This window comes from Nematocida ausubeli (assembly GCF_000738915.1).
Source record: "Nematocida ausubeli strain ERTm6 chromosome Unknown supercont2.2, whole genome shotgun sequence".
NCBI lineage: Eukaryota > Fungi > Microsporidia > Nematocida > Nematocida ausubeli.
In genome coordinates this window covers 714,117-733,462 of record NW_026515635.1, presented here as the reverse complement: position 1 = coordinate 733,462, position 19,346 = coordinate 714,117, and the positions used below count along the sequence as shown (strand labels likewise).

The window sequence follows — 19,346 nt, the reverse complement described above, 5'->3', positions numbered from 1 at the left end:
AATATCTACGTGGAAATAGATGCATATGCTGTCTGCGCTGTATATTTCTATATTTTATTTAAATAGAAGTCTTCATTGCTTATAAAGAATAAAGTTGTATGGAAGCCATCTAATTTTTATAGAAGTGCGTGCCAAAATAGCGTATAAAAATAGAGTAGTTTTACTCGTCAAATAAGTAAATTAAAGAAAGCAGAGAAAATATGTTTAAAAGGACTGTAAGCAATAAGCTCGAGTTAAGCTGAGCTTTCTTCTTGAAATTCTAGAGTTAGTCATACCAAATTGGTTCTAATTTATTTCTTGTCTTCTATTTTATTTATAGACCTCTGAACAGCTGCAATTAGTACCATGTGTCATAAAGACAAAGTTTTACTATCAGCTAATAGAAAGTGACAGTATATGGCATTATTTCTATCACTATGATTATTAGCATGTAAACAGCAGAGGTTCTTGTAGTGTGTTAGCTTACAGCAAAAAAGCAGAAGGCAGTGACCAAAACCATTTTACACTGCTAAACCAGGAAGAGAGTTTTACACCCTCAAGCCAGAGAAAACCAATAGTATAAACACATGAAAAAACAAAAATACTCTTGTCTAAGAGCTATTCTAGCTGACTTCTTTCTTCTAAAGTATTAGGCCTAGTTTTCCTACTCTTCATTCATTATTCTGGTTGTGTAAGTTTGTTTCTTAAAAGGAGTCATATTAAACTTTAGTATTTATTTGAAAACTCAGCTTTTTAAATAGCTTGGTCTTTAATTTAATTTTCACATTATTGAAATAACCCCAATTAATTCATGACACATGGTGTCAGCAAAGGCCATCATTAGTTGTTATTACCAATAATGTTTATGCTGTCAGATGCTATCATGAACACACAACAGTCTATTTACAGACTGCTAGTCAATAATCAACTAATAATGCAATCTACTAGTAAACACGTAGAATGCACCAGCAAATAAAAATAAATGAAAAACAAAAATTAGCAAATTAATTTTAATTTAAAAACAATAATCACTTATAGCATATTTCAAGCGAGGAAAGTGGTTTCTTCCCTCTAAGAAACAATAGTATCTGAGATAGGGCTAAACTGAAAGATTTTTGTTTCGTAAAACAGTATTAAAGACAAAGTTTATGACCCTTTTTAATAAAAATATGTTTCTAAATGTGCTTACATCAGATAGTTTCTTCTATTATAAAGAGTTAGATAATTAATTAATTAAAAAATAAGTATAAAAGTGGTTTAAAATTTTTAAAAAAACATGACTACAATAACAAAGAACAGAACAAACAAGATTATCGCACTCATCATGGGAATTGTAATAGCAATAGCATTCATTGCAATATACTTGGTATTAACGAAATTCGGAAACGACTCCTCTGATAAAGATACTAGTATGATACCCAAATCTACTACTAATCTCGAACCCGAAAAGCTTACAGAATTAAAAGTGCAAAAGAGAAAGGCACATCATAACGCCCAACTTTCCAAAGAAGAACAAAGGGACTCTAGCAAGAAATCAGATGTTCAGCCCAACCTAGTTAATCCAACTAAAATCAAGCCCAAACCCGAAGTTAAACCCAAAGAAGTTAAACCGGAAGTTAAACCAAGAGTAGTAGATGCTACTCTCAACCCCAATACAAACACCACACCTATACCCGAACAAGGTGCTCAAGATAGACCAGTTGCTCAAGTTAAACCAGAAGTAGCAGATAAAAAATTCCCTTTTATGTTAATGAGGGCATTTAATTACATATATACTCCAATAAAAAATGGAGTAGATAGTATACAGAAATATCTATATAACTGGTATGCTAGACTTAGATATGGAGCAAATCCTATAGTTCCAATTCCTGAAGTTAGAGAGGAAACCCCCGAAGTTACAACTCCTACAGTTACTGGAACTCTTGCCTAGTGCAGACAATACACATTTTATTTGAAACAACATAATAATAGTGTTTGCTCACACGGCAAGAAGCGAATTGCTTTATTCGCTCTAATATAAGCTTTTAAAGCTGAAAAACCAAGCTATTTAAAAATTGAGTTTTTGAATAAATAATGGTGCCAATCTCTCTATACACATTAGTAGTTTAAAATACATTTTTTCTTTAGTTTTTAGTTCGCAACAAATACTAAAGCTTAACAAGACTTCTTTAAGAAAAAGTGGTATATTTAAGAAATTAGTAATATATTTTTAACACATATAAGTAGAAGAAATATTTACAAGAGAAATACCACACAAACATATAGATGCTTCAGTGTCTAAAAAGTGTTTTTGCCAAGTATACGCTACAGCCCAAAAATATTCAGAAAAAAGAGCAGAAGTGGTATTCTGCCTGTTCAAAAATAGCTTATTACTAATACAAGAAGCATGTGATAATTTAGGATTCCAAAAATACGTATATATCTGCACTGTAAAATGTGTAGAAGATTACTCACTCTGAAGTTTTATTTATACGAGACATAAATATATGCACTTATTATGCACCTAGCAGTTTAGTTATGTGCGCTCTGTTTTTAACACAACTTATATGTAGAATGCTAGGTGCCTGCCTCTATTTGAAGAAAGGAAATTTAAAAACAGCCTTTTGAATTTTCTGGATATTTCTGTATGGTTAAATAAGCATATTATTTTTTTTTTATGAAGATTCTTTCAATTGACTTAGGAAGTTATAAAACAGTATTAGCCTCATCAGACACCTCTGCGGGCGAAATAATCCTGAGCAGAACAGGGGGCAGAAGCACGAAAATGGCCATAGATTACAGAAACAAGATAAGATCCTTTGGAAATATCAATGTTACCTGCAAGGACAGAGAGAAGGTGGCAGAGGCCATAAGAAGCGAAATAGAGAGCCTTGCAGCACAGATTGCAGCAAAGGGCGCAAAAAAGGCAGATGTACCAAAGACATCGCATGTGTATGGTCTTTTAAACCACTTAATCACGCACTATGCCGAAACAAAGAACATATCTACAAACGAGCTTGAGGTAGAGATAATAGTGCCGTGCTCGTACACTGAGCTGCACAAGAATATTCTGATTAAAATACTTGAGCTTATCAACCCAAAAATAGGAGTGGAGTGCATTTCAGATTCCATTGCACTGTGCGCGTACTATCTAAGCAGAAGGTCGTCAGACGTGCCAAAGATAGTGGGGTTCATCGACATAGGAAGCGACAAAAGCACACTTACCACAGCATCTATAGTTGACACTGAGATTCAGGTGATTGGAAGATCCACTGTGAATGTTGGAGGAAGCGCAATTACAGAGCATCTTCTGAGAAAGATATACAACGGGCTGGACAAGAGCATACCTGATCTCTTCAGCAAGGAGGAGTTTGGCATAAGAAATCTGAAAAAAATAGAGTGGATCAAGGGAGCTATATTTGGACTTTCTTCTGTAACCACCCAGGTGGATGCCTCGTACGATAGGTCGGTTGGGGTAACCATAACAAAGGCAGACATAGAAGAGGTGGCAGGCGCTTTTTCAGAGCTGGAGGTAGAGCTACGCAGAATGAGAGAGCAGATAGAGAAGCAGGGGCAGATCACTGAAAACACTGTGATAGACGTGGAGATAACTGGAGGGTCATCAAAGATGTTCTTTATTGAGGACATTATACAAAAAACACTCAATAAAAAGCCAGAGATGCATTTGAATGCAGACGAGTCTGTGGCGCTTGGCGGGGTCTACAGAAGACTCATGGAGAGCCCATTCCACAGGTTTAGATATGATCCTGTGATTTGGGACACAACCAGCCATCCATACTACATAAAGGTTGTGGGAAGCAGCACAAACCCACGGACTATCATGGTGTTTGACAAGCACACGCGATATGTCAAGGAGATGAAGTCCAAGGTGGCTGGGAAGAAGTATGACCCAAAGATTGTGCTTCTGAAGTGCCCAAAAAAGACAGTAAAGATTGCAAAGATAGATGAGGAAAGTGTAATGACTGTATATGCAGGAGACTATCCAGTGTACTCATTAAAAATAAAAGAAAAGACTGTGCAGCCAGAAGATGACTCTAAGACAGAGGAAAAGAAAGATGTTGTCGAAGAGGCAAATGATGAAAAGAAAGCAGTAAAGCTCGTCATAAGCCTGACATCTACAGGAGGAATTCATATTACTTCAGATGACGTAGAGGCATTTAGCATATTAGATGAAATGAACATGATCGAAATGAAAAGGTCTGAGGATAGATATATTAACAAGGAAAGGATGGTTGTTGAGATAGAAAGCAAGATCAATTCCATACAGACGGGTATATACAACACAATTGAGCTTCTTTCAGACTCTCTGTCTATTCTTTCCTCTGCAGAGAAGGCAACCGAAAGTCTCTGGGAGCACAGTCAGACAGTGGAAGAACTTGCAGCATCTGCAAAAACAATGCAAGAGGTAACTGCGTTTGAAGACACTCTTGAGAAGGAAGTTTCTCTGGAAAGCGAGTGGAATGATGCAGGAAAGAAGTTATCTGACAACTTCACAGAGAAATACGGGGTTACTATCACCCCACCTGTCTATCCAGGAATACACCGACTTTTTGACATCTTTAAGTTCATGCAGTCTGAAGTCATTAAAGAGATGGAGAGACAGGAGAGACAGAGAAAGTATCAAATGGAGCAGGAGCAGCTTGAGGAGCAAAGAAGGCTTGCAGAGAAGAAGAGGCTTGAAGAGGAGAGCACACAGCAAGACCAGAATGCAGAGCACCAGCAGGCCCCATCTGAATAGCAAGGAGCTAGCATGTTTATATGGACAATGCTCAAATCTGCTATAAATAAGATCATGAGAAAGTGAGTTAAATGCTAATGTAATAGTTGGTTTATTTCAAATAAATAATGTTCTTATTCTTTATACTGAAGAGATTCTATTTTTATTCTTTTGCATAGAAAGGATCGGGTATTCAATTCCCCACTCAGCCACCAAAGTCTTATTATGCATTTGCACAGATATAACTCAAGATGCACGGATATAAGTAGGAATAGAGCATTGTATTTTCGCAGCCAATTGCAGTGTTTTTATTCAGCTCAAACACCTTAGAGCACTGTTTGGAGAAGTATCTTGAAAATACAGTCATGGAGCACTGCAAAGTGCAAACTCACATGGAGTGGAGTGCTGAGGAGAATAAAAAGAGACCTACACCCACATAATGATAGTGCAGTTGGTGGAGTGCAGGTATGGCCCAGACTAAAAGAAGTATACAGCATAGAGAGAGGATAAATAAGAAGTGTTTATTGATTCGCAAAGGGCCCATAATCTTCTACTCTTAATACTGGGATAAGGGTGACTTAAGCTATATAGATATAAAACTCTTTTATTTCTAGCTTATTATTAGAAAGAAATCACCTCATATTCAGTTGTCTGCTTTCTAGGAATGAAACTCTGGGATAGATGACTTCTACTTGTCATGTGCTTTGGGCTCTTCTCAATTAGCTTCTTAATGCCATAGAGAGAGACAGAGAACGTAAGGCCCAGTATCATAAACAGCGAAATAACAGCCACTGTATCAGCATGGATGGAGGCAAGCTTTATGCTTTCTTCCTCAATACATAAAGCATAGCCAAGCAGCATAAGTATAATAATCCACATGTGCTTTCCTTTTGTGTTTCTTTCATAAATACCCGACCTGCTACAGTGTTTCGGGTTGAGTGCGCGCTGGTGTTAGGCTCTCTGTAACACAAACTTATCTAAGAGGATGTATGAACAAATGCTAAAGAAAATGCCAAATGCCCCAATGAGCAGAATTTCCTCTCTAAACTCTTTTGACTTTTTCTTTTGAAGAGTGCACTCTGCCTTCTTCATCTCTTCTGAAATTCTTTCTTGACTGCGCTTTATTTTGCTCAGCTTTCCATCTGACTCTGCAAGCTTCTTTGCAGCCTCAACAGACACGTTGCACTGCCTCTTAATGGCGTCTTCAGTTTCGGAGAGCTTTGACTCCGGATTGTTCTTTCCTTCAGAGTCATTTATAAATCTCTTCTGAAGCTCTCTCCGCAGCTCAATCTGCTCCAGCTCAGAGTATTTTCCTTGAATAATCCTGCTAATTAGCGCGCTTTTGCTGGTCTTTATCTTGCTCATTGGAAGGGTCTTGATTTCTGTCATCAACTCTTCTCTCTTCGTGCTCTCTTTCATTATTTTTTAGAATAAAATATAGATAGTTATATGCCTCTTCCTTTAATTCCTTTTTTAATTTTTATTGGACACTTTCTTTCATACGGGGAAATTTCTTCCATAGAGCCAATAAGTTTCGGAAATCTGCGCATGTACACACCTATTTACAGCAAATTAGTCAGAACAGGAATAAGCGCACGGCCTGAGTAGAAGAAACCGGATGGAGATGGCTGCTTTAGTGATAATATAAGCATCTTTAGTGTAATTAATCCGTTATTTTAGAAAAAATTATATATATTTCCACTTTCTGAAAATTTTTAATAGATGAGCATAGCAAGAAAATTTAGAACCATCATAATTATATGTATGACGCTTTCTTGCATAGTTATGTCCTCGCCAGCAAGTTCTCTTGATTCATATGTCACAACAAAGACACACTTCACAGACAAAAGCCCGAGCATCAACCGCCCTGCAGGGAATGATCATACAAATGGAAGTAGCATCCCTATGGGAGAAAGTGGGCTTGAAGAAGATAAGCAATTAAGGAAGCAAAGTAGCACGCATACACGCAGCAGAGCATTAAATGACTCGCAGTCATTTTTATCAAATACATCTGATCCAGCAGTACCAGTTAAAGAAAATATAGGAGAAGGGGTACAGGGGAATGGAGAGAACGAAGTCCCATTTGACAACAGATTCATGTCGCAGGATGGCGCATTCTATATATTTCACATGATCGGGGTGTATGTCCTGATCAGCTTTGGGGTATTCTTCGTCGATGAGATGCGGTACTACAGGTGCATCAACAATATCCATAGCTACTTTGACGCAAGCACCAGGCTACAGAAACTCCTGGCCTCTAGTAAGTACCTTATAATTGCACCTTTGTTTATTCTGTACTTCCTGCGGCTACTGTTCCTCTCTTCTAATGAGGGTGTTGAGATGGTCTTCTCCTTCTCAATTCTTCCTCTGATTGGCTTGCTTCTCTTCACTTCTAGATTCCTATACGAAATGAACCTAGCCTCAATGCCTGTCCTTCTGCAAATACTAATTATGGTAATCCAGATTGCTGTAATATTCCTTATGTCTGTGATTGGCCATGGCCTGTTCGACTGCAGAAAGCCCTCTGAGCTAATTAAGAGAAACCCAGTGGTTGCTACTATGACTGCATTCGCCAGCTTATACATGACGTACACGATGCTTCTTATCTTCCTTCCTCTGAAGTATAGATTTGCCGCAAAATACATCCACTCCTCTGCAATTATATCGTTCTTTTATGGAGCAGTTATTGGACTGCGTGTGCTGTCCAACCTGATTCGCTGGATAAACAATAGGCACGTGTCCTCTGACTCAAAGAAGCAGCATGAAAACAGAATACCCATACGCGCAGACAACTCAAGGGCACATGCATACATGTCTCTCCTACTAGGTATTTTATGCAGTGCCTTATTTGTGGTAGTTGCATACTTTGGTGCAAACTTCATGGAGGCATACACTACAGTTCTAATCCAGTGGTTGGTGAAAAATATTATTAAGCTGGCAACGCACTTTAATCTATCCAATATGATGTCTGTAATTAAAGGCAGAGCTGATGCATTGCTAAACACTCTAAATATTATTTCACTCGCCAATTAGCATATTAAATAAAGCCAAACGAACATTGTGTGTTTCTAGAACAATTACGGCACATTGTGCAATCTTTCTCCTTTTTGTCTAAATCTACTACAATTCTGCTGTATCCATGGATTTAAGTAATTCGGGTTATATCAGGTTATTAGAGTTATATTTATGGGCAAATATTATATGCAGTGCATGCAAAAATAAATAAATTAAATCACGCCATCAGCACAAAGATGCTGTGACACAGCACTGCAGGCTACCCACAGGCACATAGTAATAAACTTGCACAAACATACCATATTCTACTTAAGATAGACGTCTTCAAGATTTGGTACCACTTGAATTTCAATACACCACTAATGCACCATAAAAATCTGTACACCATGAAGGTACACATATGTCTTGCCAATTTATCTGGGAGTTTATCTGGGAGTCTGCTAAATTCCTCAGTGCTATATAGATAGAAATTATAGCATAGAAAAAGATATAGAAGGGTTTAAATAAACACAGTCAACAAAAACCATTATAACAGCAGGTGTATATGAAATGTCCCATGCATGCAGATGCATACCCTTTATATACACATAATAGACAGAATAGACAGAATTTTGTTTATTTTCCTAGAGTGTGGTATTAGTAAGCTTGAGGTTTATTGAAAGCCAAACTTTAAAATCTTTTGGTTTTGATTTAACTTAGATAGAACAACCAATGTAAAACACTAGGTGATTAGATTCTTTTTCTGTAAATGCCACACCACCAAGGAATTAAAACAGCCAATAATGGATGCACGCAAGGATAAGTAAATAATACAGTAATTGGAATTATTTATACATTTTTGGCATGGCAGTTTTTATAATAGTAGAAATTAACTGAAAATATTTTTTCTTTTATGAGAATACACATCATTTATATCGTGCTTGCAGCATATATCGGCAGGATAGTTTCTACTATGGTGCTGTCTCCTGAAGAAATAGAAGATGTACATAATCTATTAGACGAACATAACTTGACTACAGATGAAGTGAGATTTAGGCTAGACTCTACTACTCCAAGAGCAGAATCTCCTGATGATATGGCACCAATTATAAGCTATGCACGGCTAGAAGACATGCTAAATGTTGCAGATAAAGGATGCGATAAAGTGTTTTCGGAATACGCCAAATATTCAAAAAACCAAAAGATGGAGCATATGTTCCAGCTGTACAGCAGTACAAGCAAGCTTAACAAGGCTAAAATAGAGCAGCACTATAATGCAAAATTTAGGGAGGTGGCGTATGACAATAGGCAGAACTACGCTATAGTTGTTAGACTCTTGGAGAATCCGGATAAAATAATGAACAGTGACATATCTGAACTAGTAGACAAATTAGAGAATTTAGAGAAGAAATCCTCTGGAAAAGAATCTCTTGAAACAAGAGATGTAAGGTTTATTATTGGTAGATATCTTGAACTTATTGGAATGCCTTCTATACTTGTTGGTAAAATGATAGGCTATTTATACTCATACAACTTCAAGATAGCCACAGCAAGGGATACAGAGATTCTGCTAAACTTTATTGATAGAAATATATTTGGAAACCTAAACTACAATAGTTTTGGCATGTTCATGAAAACATACAGTGAGTTAGTCAGAGCGACAATTTCCCATGTGAATTTATTTGCTTCCAATGAGGAACATTGCATAAACCAAATTGAAAAAACAGACCAGACTGACAAATTAATTAAGAGGTTTAAAAAAATGGTAAACCGTCTTGACATCCTCAAGAAAAAGCTGCTTGGCTTTAGAAAAACAATGCTAGAGGCATATCATATTATAGGAAAGTCAGGTGATCAGGTATTTTTCAATGGAGGGGAGTTTGTACAGGTAGCCTTTGACACGACAAATCAGAAACAAATAGAGCAGGCGATCAATGTACTTAGAAAACAGCATAGATTTGAAATGGAAAAGCTTCGAAGCAGCATTCATAAATACATAAAAGAGCAAGATGACATGATAAAAAAAATATGCGAAACATGCAATAACGATGTATGTCCTATGGAGAAATACCCAGATCAGGTACAGAGAGGCTACGATATTTTTAGGCAGGACTACTATATATTGATGAATCAAATAGTTAACTTAGAAGAGTGTACTGCGTCTGAGAAAAAAGCTGCAAATAAAAAGATAGAAGCCACTATTAAGAAGATCAAAACTATCACAGATATGGACATAGAAATAGTGAAATTTGGGCTGGCCCAGCATAACGTATTAAAAAGATTTGCAGACGAGGAGATTATGAGAAACAATGATTTGGAAGACAATACGATAAAATTCTATCCTATTGATAAGATAGTGGAAATATTGAATAACAACTACGCCTACATAAAGAAAATGGAGTCAATCAACAAATATATAGAGAAAAACTATAATCCAGAATGCAGAGAGCAGGATTTATTACAATTACTCAATAAAAGCTTGCACAGACCCTGCACTATGGAAGTGCCAGTCTGCGGTCTAATTATTGAATTAGTAAAGCAGATTCGAAATAAGCTAGAAGATAAAAAAGATAAGGTAGACCGTATATACATAGAGTATATAGAGAGTGCAGTTACTCTCCTTGAAGATAAAATTTTGGATGAACTTAAGCAGTATAGTACTTTTTCACATAACAAGTACGATCTTCTTAGAAAAGTTATAATTGAGATTCTGCCAGAGTACAAAAAGATTCTGATCATTCTAGATCTAGAAAACATAAAAATAAGAAATAACATGCTGATCACATGGATCTTCTACATAAAAAAGCTAGATAGTGTGATCATACCAACAGTTTATGGTAGAATTATGAGATATGTAGCCTTTTAGTTCCTATATGTGCTATTTACATATATTAGTTGAATGGTTCTACATAGGTGGCAGTCAAAGAGAAATATCTAAACCTGCACAGAGTTACTAGGTTATAATGACTTTAGGGAAAATAACTAAAAATGCACTGTGGTATTTATCACATCATTAGTCTGAGGTCACAAAGTAGTTCGTATAAATGAAAAACTCTTTGTATGCCAGACTACTCTAATAAATTTCACCCCAATAGAAAAATCAAGTTTAATATTTCAGAGAAGGCTCAGCTATAATAAAGAGAACAATAAATTTTCTTAAATAGCTTGTAAGATACCACGTACTATATTATATTAGTGCTTATCTATGTAACAAAAACTTTTGTAGATATCTAGAACACCTTAAATCTTACAAACTGCAGTAAAAAAGGACCATTAGTAATAATTGCCAACCACGAAGAAGTACTTTATATGAAATCTACGTATAGACTTGAAGAAGCTTTATTTATATGATAAATTCACAGCGGACTCTGAATAATAATGTGTAATGCTTTAAGTAGCCTGGAGACAGCACTAAACCAGGCAGACTCTGCATATTTTATCTTGCATGTAAGTCCACTTCCTATCTGGTTGCAGTGCTATTCATACGAAATTCAAAGCAAAAGTACAGAGGCACTGTGTAACTAGAACAAAAAATATGCTTGGGCACTGCAGCAGAATGAACATGTATAACAAACACAATATAAGGCACACAGTTCACAGACGGCGAGTTTCTTGCTCTCTCCATACTATACTGAAGATATGTACTGTTAAATTTGTATATAAGGACATTTTCATTTATTTTATTGTTATGCGAGAAGTAACTCCTACAAAGGGAAGAAGGCGAACAGTGCAGCCTGAAGCTACTAAAGAAATTCCAACTAGGCGTAAATCAGCCCAGATAAACAAAGCCAGAGAGTTTGTGTGTGATGTGCAAAAAACCATCCAGAAGCTGCTGGACCAAGAGGACACTACGAAAGATGGAACAATTACAGTAGATGATGCAGGCCCTAAGAAGTATCTAATTGACGGGCAGTATGGAGATCAAATCTGGCTGGAGGGAAACTACTGCATCTCCACTCTTTTGCAGGAATTGGCTCTAGTCGACATAAACCTTAAGACAGTTATAGTTCCTGAGAAAATCATAAATGAGCACACTATAAATAGGCTCACAAGGCTCATCAAAACCTGTTTCTGGCCTAATCTCAGGCGAGTGCTTGATCTGAATGGGCTAAAGCTAGCGCTAATTGACACAAAAATATCACGAGTAGAGTACTTCCTTTATGTTCCGTCGTTTGACACAGAGAGCATCCAGTACTACAAAGAAATAATTGCAAGCCTAGCAGATTCTGGTTTTCTAGTGCGAATGATTAAGCTGAGAACTAGTAAGGCATGCCAGGCAGGTGTTTTCTTTGCAGACACTCTTGTTTCCCGAGAAGCCTTGTGCGATACAGCACCAGGCCTCCTGTCGCTCTCGCACACATATTTTTTTATCTCACCCGCAGAGCTAGCGGATGCCTCTCAGGCAGAGCAGGCGGCGTACTGCACAAAACCAAAGGCCTTTGAAGAAGAAATCAAGCAGGAGAACAAAAAAGTGCCATTTGCAGAGGCATGGCACAATCCACAGATACCGCCAGAAAACAGAGGAGGTTATATTAGGCAGGGTAAAGGTCCATGTCCATTCTATGTGCCAGGTGGCCGGTTTAATGAAATGTACGGATGGGACTCCTACTTCATTGCAAAGGGTCTTATCTTGTCAAACCAACTGTCAGAGGCCTTTTCCATAGCAGAGAACCTGAGATACCAAATCGAAGCGTATGGAAAAATACTCAACGCAAATAGGTCTTACTATCTATTTCGTGGAAATCCCCCTCTGTTCTCAACTCTTGTAGTAGAGCTTATATCGCATCTTACAGCGCAAGAGAGAAACTCACTTGAGGGATGGATAGAGAAAGCAGTGGACGCAATGATCAGCGAATACTACTACTTCCACAGAGGGTACAATGAAGAAATACACCTCACACGGCATGCACCTGGAGGAAAAGGAATCCCTCTAGAAACAGAAGAGGGACATTTCTTTGCAGCAATTCGGGAGATAGTGCCAGAGGCTGCTAATTGGTCAGCAAGTGATCTTAACGAGTACATTGCGAAATACAACAGAGGAGAGGTAGTTTCGGAAGAACTTGAAGAGTTTTTGCAAAATGATCGGGCAGTGCGGGAGTCAGGGCACGATACTTCAAAGAGAGTTGAAGGCATTGCATCACATCTGTACACAGTTGACCTAAACTCACTGCTGTACAAGACAGAGCAGGATATTCTAAAGCTGCGGCATGTTCCTGAGATAGAAAAAATATCAAATAGAAGGAAAGCAGCCATTAATACAATTCTGTGGAACGGAGAGGCATACTACGACTACAACATTAAGAGCAACAAACTAAGTGACTATAAGGGTGCCACTACTCTGTATCCGCTATTTACAAGAGCAGCAGAAGAGAAAAAGGCTGAAATACTGGTGCACGGTCTGGGTGATCTGATTGGGGCAGGAGGAATATTCACAGGAACTGAAGAAAGCTGTGCTGTGGGAGCAGAAAAAAGTGAAACACAAAAACAGTGGGACTATCCATATGGATGGGCCCCTCACCAGATGCTTGGGTGGATAGGCCTAGTGAACTATGGGTATGCTGATCTGGCGAAAAGCCTAGCCCTAAAATGGTGCACAATGGTAGGAAAGCTTTTTGCGCGATATAACGGAGTGGTTACTGAGAAGTACAATATAAAGACAGGCTCGCACAAAGTGAACGTAGAGTACGGAAACATTGGGGCCCAGATACGCCATGTGCCAAGAGAAGGGTTTGGATGGACAAATACATCGTGGCTTGTGGGCTTGGCCCTTCTTGGGGAAAGCGGCCAGAGAAAGCTCTACGCACAAATTGTTCTAGAGTAAGCACACTCACTATGCTTTTAGTGGTAATTTCAGAGGGTTATGAATAAAGTAGTTATATTCTGAATATTTACGATCTGTATATTTATATTTTTGGATTATTAGTCTGAGTATTTCAAAGACTAAGAAAGCACTCATGGCCCATTGAAGTGAAATTTCATGTTATTTGAGCAATTCTTTATTAGACCTATTTACATCATCTCTTTCAGATTGTTAGTATATACTTGTATAGTAATATATGTATTACAGTGGGATTTTTCAGTGCATGATAGGTACCTACTCTTATCTCTTTATAACTTTTGCAGATGCAGCTGCATTTTCATGACTTTAGAATATTTCCTAAAAGAAGTTGTCTATTTAGTGCACTTTTTTTAGAATATCTACACTGTAGAAAGACAATAATTCTCCAATATATACAGATGTAAAATAATACAAAAATAAAATGAAAACGAAAAGAAAGAGAACAAAAAGAAAGAGAGTAATACTCGCTTATTAACTTGAATTTCTAAAGAATGCACTTTATTTCAATACTAAGATGCAGTATACATCTGGAAATATGGTGGCCCTGGTATATTACCTGCCTTTAGTCTTTCTTTACTTTGGTTCTCAAAGTGATAATCTCTCTAACTAGTTTATGCAACTTTAGTCCATTCTGTATGCCAATAACGCCTGCCGTGTATACCACTGCCTTTGTGCATTTTTTCTTAAAGACAAGACACAGTAGAATGTCAATCAGGCACGAAATTACTTTTTCCCAGATACGCTCTTTCCCAAGCATCCCACGCAGCCCAGAAAACATAAATAGTACCCCATACATAAGCACGTTGTATCTGCCCATGTATGTATAGTGGTGATTATACTGGGGGTTTTCCTCCTCAGTTAAGCCTTCTATACGAGAAATTATGTAAAGCCTCTTTTTTCCTGCTCTATAAATATGCGCCAGTATATTCTTACACCAGTCTTTAATAGTTACCTTAGAGGTATCAATCACCCGGGCACTCCACAGGCAGGTACTTCCCCCAACATATATATTCACTCCGGTCTCTTTTTGCCCATTTATTTCATATCCCCGTGCTATTTTCACGTCTTCTATGGGTGTTTTTCTTTTCAAAACACGAATAAATACGCCTGTGCTGACATTCTTCAGATAAAACAGCCCATCACTGAATATAGACACAGTCTTTGTCATGTCTCCATCTGTGTTTAGAATTAAGAACCTATTTGCATCTGTCAGTGCCTGGGTAGTAGATACTTCCTGATTAGAGAGAGTTAAAGGCGATGCAACATCTGCTGTGTACATGTACTCTTTGGTCTGTGCATTCTGCAGATAAACAACAGAGCCACTTGTTATGGAGACAGTTGGTGCAGGATTTCCCTCAAGCCCCTCAAGAATAACCTTCCATTCTGTATTTTGTGTTTTCTCCTTTGTCCCTACTACAGCCCTATTTCCGCTCCCTTGCTTTCTATTATAATTCCCATAGTAGCTTTCTGTGCTACTGATGTAAATTAGACCAGAGTGCAGATGAACAAAAGAAGAAGACATCAAAGGGGAAGTAGCCATAGGAGATATTTTCTGGGCTTCAAATATTCTCCAGCCACAGACAGCAAGGCCAGCCATAGCAGACACCATAATGGGAATTATACTTTTTTTCTTAAAGCTTCTATAAATAGCTCGTCCATAAGATAGATTTGCCAGGATAGGAATATCTGTGGAGTATACTAAGCTGTAGAAAAGCACCAGCTGAATGTTATCTATAATAAAAAGGATGTCAGCTGAGTTTAAGATGAAGTACAGAATGAACACAGCCTGGTAGTATGTACTCCCAATGAAATATGCCAAGCACAGAACACACAGCAGATTAAACTTGTTAATACTTAAGAGGTCCAGCTGAGGGAGTATAGAAAAAAGAATAAAGGCGCATACACCAAAGGTAAGCATGCGTGTGCGCAGACTCTTTCCCATTTGTTTATTGTTTACTCTGCAAGAAATGTAAATAGCTTAGCGTATTAAGCCAGAAGAATGCACTATATAAATTAAAACTATACTATTTAGAAGACAGCAGAATATGACAGAAATGAAGATAGAAGGCGATAGAAATAAAGATAGAAGATGAAGACAGAAGATGACAGAATAAGCTCGCAGTACTTGATATTTCACTAAAGCATGCAGTTGATAAATAAGTTGATACTGCTGTAATTTATGCTAACTATATATTCTCTACTATTCTTAGTATTCTCTAGCACTAGAATTTCACACCCGTCAAATGTTGCAATGAAAATATCCTGAAATATCCTGAAATATCCTGGAATATCCCTAGAATATCCATAAATAACAATAAATCACAGTGTACTATAATGCAGTACAGATGAAATAGCAAGAACTGCATATTCAAGTAGATAATCTGGTTATTGTGCATATACCAAAGAAGCACACTAATACTAGGATGTGTTCATGGAATTATGTGTTCATGGAATTTTAAGTATTCGGGTTATATCAGGTTATATTTGCAAGTCTGGCACTACTACATCTGCATGCACTTTGCAATAAAATCTGATTTTTGTTGCTCTTTGTCAAAGACTCCTTCAAGATAGTTCAGTGCTTTGGTTTTACTGCAGATGCAATAATTCGGGTTATATTCGGGTTATAATATTTTATTTATTTATAAGTATGGATGCATTGTTCGGAGTAGCTGGAAAGGATTACGTAATACTAGCATGTGACACGATGTATAGAAATAATATTCTGGTTCCAAAAAGTGACCATAACAAATGCATTGAAATCAACAATAAATCAGCTGTGATTTCTGGGGGTAACCTAGGGGACTGTGACAGAGTGGTCCAAGGTGTCCTGGAGGGCCTTAGGTATGAGAGTATAGCACACGGCCTGAACATAACAGAGAAAGTGTTTGCTAGTGCCCTCCAAATGGAAATTCACAGTAAGTTGAGAAAGGCCCCAGTTGAGGTCAGCTCAATTGCAGGAGGTATCTCTGAAGGATCTGGGCAGATATACATGATAGACCAATACGGTGCATGCTCGTCATATAAGCACATGGCCACTGGATACTGTGCCCCATTCTTTTTGACAAAAATGAAAATGTGCCATACAAGTGAGATGGACGTAGAGCAAACTGTAGAGTTAATGAAGGAAATATATGAGGGAATTAAAAAAAGGCTTGTTTTAAGCTACGGCACACTTCATTTCTGCGCAATCACAGCTGAGGGAATTAGACAGTTCTAGCTTTCTTGGTGTAGTCTGTGAATGTATAGGCCAAAGATCCTTCTGTCTGTTGGAATAGTATAAAGTAGATGCATTCTGTGACAGAAGAAATAGTCTGTTTGCAAGGGCATGCGTGCATTTAAAGGAATTGCTAGCAGAGTGCAAACAAACAATAAGACAGTGTCTAAATAAAAATGCTTTAATACAAACCCTTTTCCTGCAGTGCGATATCTTTAGAAATAGGGAAGTTCTCTTGGTCTCTAGTTTAATTTGTGTATTGATGAAGAATTACTTGTATTTTTTGTTGCATAAAACAGATTTTTCTTCAGTTAGTGATATTTTATGAATAGAAGTATGCTTGTTCATTGCACGTGAGGTACTAGAATATATTCTAACGTATCTACAGGCATAAAATACCACAAGAATCACTTTATTCGGGTTATATCGGGTTTTCTGGTCATATACACTCTAGTGCACACATAATTACTTGTATTCTGAGAATATGTCAAACTAGAGAATATTATTAGTATGGTGCAGATGTCTAAAGACAAAGACTTACTTGCTCAATGAGTATTTCATGACTTTATATCAGGATATTCCATACATTATATCTGTAGACACATCATATATTCTGAATTATAATACTAATACACTTATACACACGAGAGTAATTACTGTGGTCTGAAATTAATAAATTCAGCCCACTAAAGGTTTATTTACATGGATGAGAAGCAGGTTCTTTTACAGAAGCTATTGAAGGTGACTTATCTTTCTGCACAGAAGTTTGGGAATGCCCTAAGTGAAACACCCTCTGATAAAATACACGAGAAAATATCCCGTCTTCTGGAATATCTGCAGAACAAAGAGGTTGAGTGCCAGAAAATTGAAGAGGAAAAGAAAATTGAAGAAAGAATAGCAAAGGAAAAAATGAATAATGAAATGATGGTAGAACTCATTGAATTCCTGGGAAAAAGAGGGTTTACAAGAACTGCACAGTCAATAAAGAACCAATACCCGATTAAGAGCCTTATAGATATTGAGCCATATAAAGCAGCAAAGGACTCTGTAAAGCAGGCACTTTCAACAAAGTATCAGCAAAAGGCTGCATACAGCAAGAACTTCCCAGCTGTAGATACAGCGCAGAAGTCTGTTCGGATGACAGTGCTATGCAGAGAGGTCATACGCCTATGCGAGCTAAAGAATCCAAATAAAAAGAAAGCATGCATGTACATCAAAAAGCATAAGGACGAGATTCCCCAGCAGATTCTTTCTCTTCTAGTGCTTCCAAAGACATCAGATCTCTTTCACAGCATTGCCAATAGGTATAAGGACTGCCAGATATCTGCAACACTAATGAAGACGCTAGTTTATAAGACTGTCCCGCAGCACAACTACTTTTACCAAAGAGTTGCTCTGGGGATCTCTGGCTTCATTACGCCAGTGTGCCGGGAGAGAGAAAAAACAGACTGCCCAGGCTGCTCAAAAAGCATTGCCAGAATAGCTGAGTACTGCCCCAAAAGCATGAGAACCAGTAGCAGGCTTCTATGCAGTGCATTTGGTACGTTTATCCCGACCAACAATGCTACATACGTATGCAAGAAGGGAAATGTCTTCAGCGAGTGCGCAGTCAAGTCAGAAAGTCAAAGAGTTGACTTGAAGAAGTGCTACTTTGTGTAGTGCAGACTGCAGGACACAAGCAGATTCTTCTATTAGCGCACTTGGCAGGAAATCACCATTCACCGCCATGTTCTAATAGTCTGCTGAAATACTTGAGACACTGTACTAAAAATTCTCCATTCTGCAGAGAACTTCAAGTAGCACAGAAATTAAAAAGACAGAAATTAACTACGTCTGGATAGAGCAAATCACAAGTAGCCAAATAAGACACAAAGAGATAGAAGTGGTGCAGATACCTGCAGCCTCTGCTGTTTATCGCAAGATATAATTTATTTAGTCTTTTTGGAAGTAATTTGGGTTAGCCTTGTATAACTGCACGTACACGTGGGTTCCTATGAATTTTGGGCACAGGTTCTTCTCAAATCTAGCTCTGACAATTCCAGAATTTCCGTGAACTCTGTGAACGTATCCCATAACTACTCTCTCCTTGTATCCAGACAGCTGTACTTTCGTCTTTGGAATGTACATCTCAACAGCTCTTCCAATGTATTTTTCAGCCTGCTCTTTGCTGGTGACGTTTTCTATTTTCAATAATGCGTATCTTGGGTGTACCATTCTTTGTGATCTTTTGAATGATATGAAGGTGGCTGGGATTCCAACTCTTTCTCTGGCCTCAACCATTACTTTGTACTCCGTCTCTGTTTTTGGGATTATTTCTGTATTCATTGCAGGGATGGGAAAAATTAAAAAAATAAAAGTTAAGAATTAGCCAGTACTAACTGTCTTTTATTAGTGCAAAATGCATCTACACCATAGAGTACCCAGCTGGGCTGCATTTTGCAGAAGTAATATGCACATTCTTGGGTATAAAAGTGTTTTTACTTGGTCTTCTAAAATCCTTCTAGCTTTATTCTTTCAGCAGACAATTAACAGCTTACAGACTCTAAATACATCACAATATCTATACTAATTAGAGTACACCATGCAATATACTGCAGATTACC

The 19,346-nt window shown here is 37.7% G+C and overlaps 11 protein-coding genes across 11 annotated transcripts; 7 read left to right on the top strand and 4 right to left on the bottom strand.

The window, feature by feature from the left end:
- Positions 1 to 1,255: 1,255 nt before the first annotated feature.
- Positions 1,256 to 1,909, top strand: NESG_01023 (uncharacterized protein; the record flags this gene model as incomplete). Its single annotated transcript, XM_053048662.1, has 1 exon — positions 1,256 to 1,909. The coding sequence occupies one exon, from the start codon at positions 1,256 to 1,258 to the stop codon at positions 1,907 to 1,909; it is 654 nt and encodes a 217-aa protein (XP_052905422.1).
- A 726-nt stretch (positions 1,910 to 2,635) lies between these two features.
- NESG_01022 (uncharacterized protein) lies at positions 2,636 to 4,717 on the top strand (the record flags this gene model as incomplete). The annotated part of the gene is made up of 1 exon (XM_053048661.1): positions 2,636 to 4,717. One exon carries the CDS (start codon positions 2,636 to 2,638, stop codon positions 4,715 to 4,717), a length of 2,082 nt encoding a protein of 693 aa, XP_052905421.1.
- Positions 4,718 to 5,317: 600 nt separating this feature from the next.
- On the bottom strand, positions 5,318 to 5,575 carry NESG_01021 (uncharacterized protein; the record flags this gene model as incomplete). Its single annotated transcript, XM_053048660.1, has 1 exon — positions 5,318 to 5,575. One exon carries the CDS (start codon positions 5,573 to 5,575, stop codon positions 5,318 to 5,320), a length of 258 nt encoding a protein of 85 aa, XP_052905420.1.
- A 72-nt stretch (positions 5,576 to 5,647) lies between these two features.
- Positions 5,648 to 6,115, bottom strand: NESG_01020 (uncharacterized protein; the record flags this gene model as incomplete). Its single annotated transcript, XM_053048659.1, has 1 exon — positions 5,648 to 6,115. One exon carries the CDS (start codon positions 6,113 to 6,115, stop codon positions 5,648 to 5,650), a length of 468 nt encoding a protein of 155 aa, XP_052905419.1.
- A 303-nt stretch (positions 6,116 to 6,418) lies between these two features.
- Positions 6,419 to 7,729, top strand: NESG_01019 (uncharacterized protein; the record flags this gene model as incomplete). The annotated part of the gene is made up of 1 exon (XM_053048658.1): positions 6,419 to 7,729. One exon carries the CDS (start codon positions 6,419 to 6,421, stop codon positions 7,727 to 7,729), a length of 1,311 nt encoding a protein of 436 aa, XP_052905418.1.
- Positions 7,730 to 8,603: 874 nt separating this feature from the next.
- On the top strand, positions 8,604 to 10,556 carry NESG_01018 (uncharacterized protein; the record flags this gene model as incomplete). Its single annotated transcript, XM_053048657.1, has 1 exon — positions 8,604 to 10,556. The coding sequence occupies one exon, from the start codon at positions 8,604 to 8,606 to the stop codon at positions 10,554 to 10,556; it is 1,953 nt and encodes a 650-aa protein (XP_052905417.1).
- An 822-nt stretch (positions 10,557 to 11,378) lies between these two features.
- On the top strand, positions 11,379 to 13,511 carry NESG_01017 (uncharacterized protein; the record flags this gene model as incomplete). Its single annotated transcript, XM_053048656.1, has 1 exon — positions 11,379 to 13,511. One exon carries the CDS (start codon positions 11,379 to 11,381, stop codon positions 13,509 to 13,511), a length of 2,133 nt encoding a protein of 710 aa, XP_052905416.1.
- Positions 13,512 to 14,091: 580 nt separating this feature from the next.
- NESG_01016 (uncharacterized protein) lies at positions 14,092 to 15,471 on the bottom strand (the record flags this gene model as incomplete). The annotated part of the gene is made up of 1 exon (XM_053048655.1): positions 14,092 to 15,471. The coding sequence occupies one exon, from the start codon at positions 15,469 to 15,471 to the stop codon at positions 14,092 to 14,094; it is 1,380 nt and encodes a 459-aa protein (XP_052905415.1).
- Positions 15,472 to 16,176: 705 nt separating this feature from the next.
- NESG_01015 (uncharacterized protein) lies at positions 16,177 to 16,746 on the top strand (the record flags this gene model as incomplete). Its single annotated transcript, XM_053048654.1, has 1 exon — positions 16,177 to 16,746. One exon carries the CDS (start codon positions 16,177 to 16,179, stop codon positions 16,744 to 16,746), a length of 570 nt encoding a protein of 189 aa, XP_052905414.1.
- A 699-nt stretch (positions 16,747 to 17,445) lies between these two features.
- NESG_01014 (uncharacterized protein) lies at positions 17,446 to 18,402 on the top strand (the record flags this gene model as incomplete). The annotated part of the gene is made up of 1 exon (XM_053048653.1): positions 17,446 to 18,402. One exon carries the CDS (start codon positions 17,446 to 17,448, stop codon positions 18,400 to 18,402), a length of 957 nt encoding a protein of 318 aa, XP_052905413.1.
- A 273-nt stretch (positions 18,403 to 18,675) lies between these two features.
- Positions 18,676 to 19,068, bottom strand: NESG_01013 (uncharacterized protein; the record flags this gene model as incomplete). Its single annotated transcript, XM_053048652.1, has 1 exon — positions 18,676 to 19,068. One exon carries the CDS (start codon positions 19,066 to 19,068, stop codon positions 18,676 to 18,678), a length of 393 nt encoding a protein of 130 aa, XP_052905412.1.
- Positions 19,069 to 19,346: the final 278 nt, after the last annotated feature.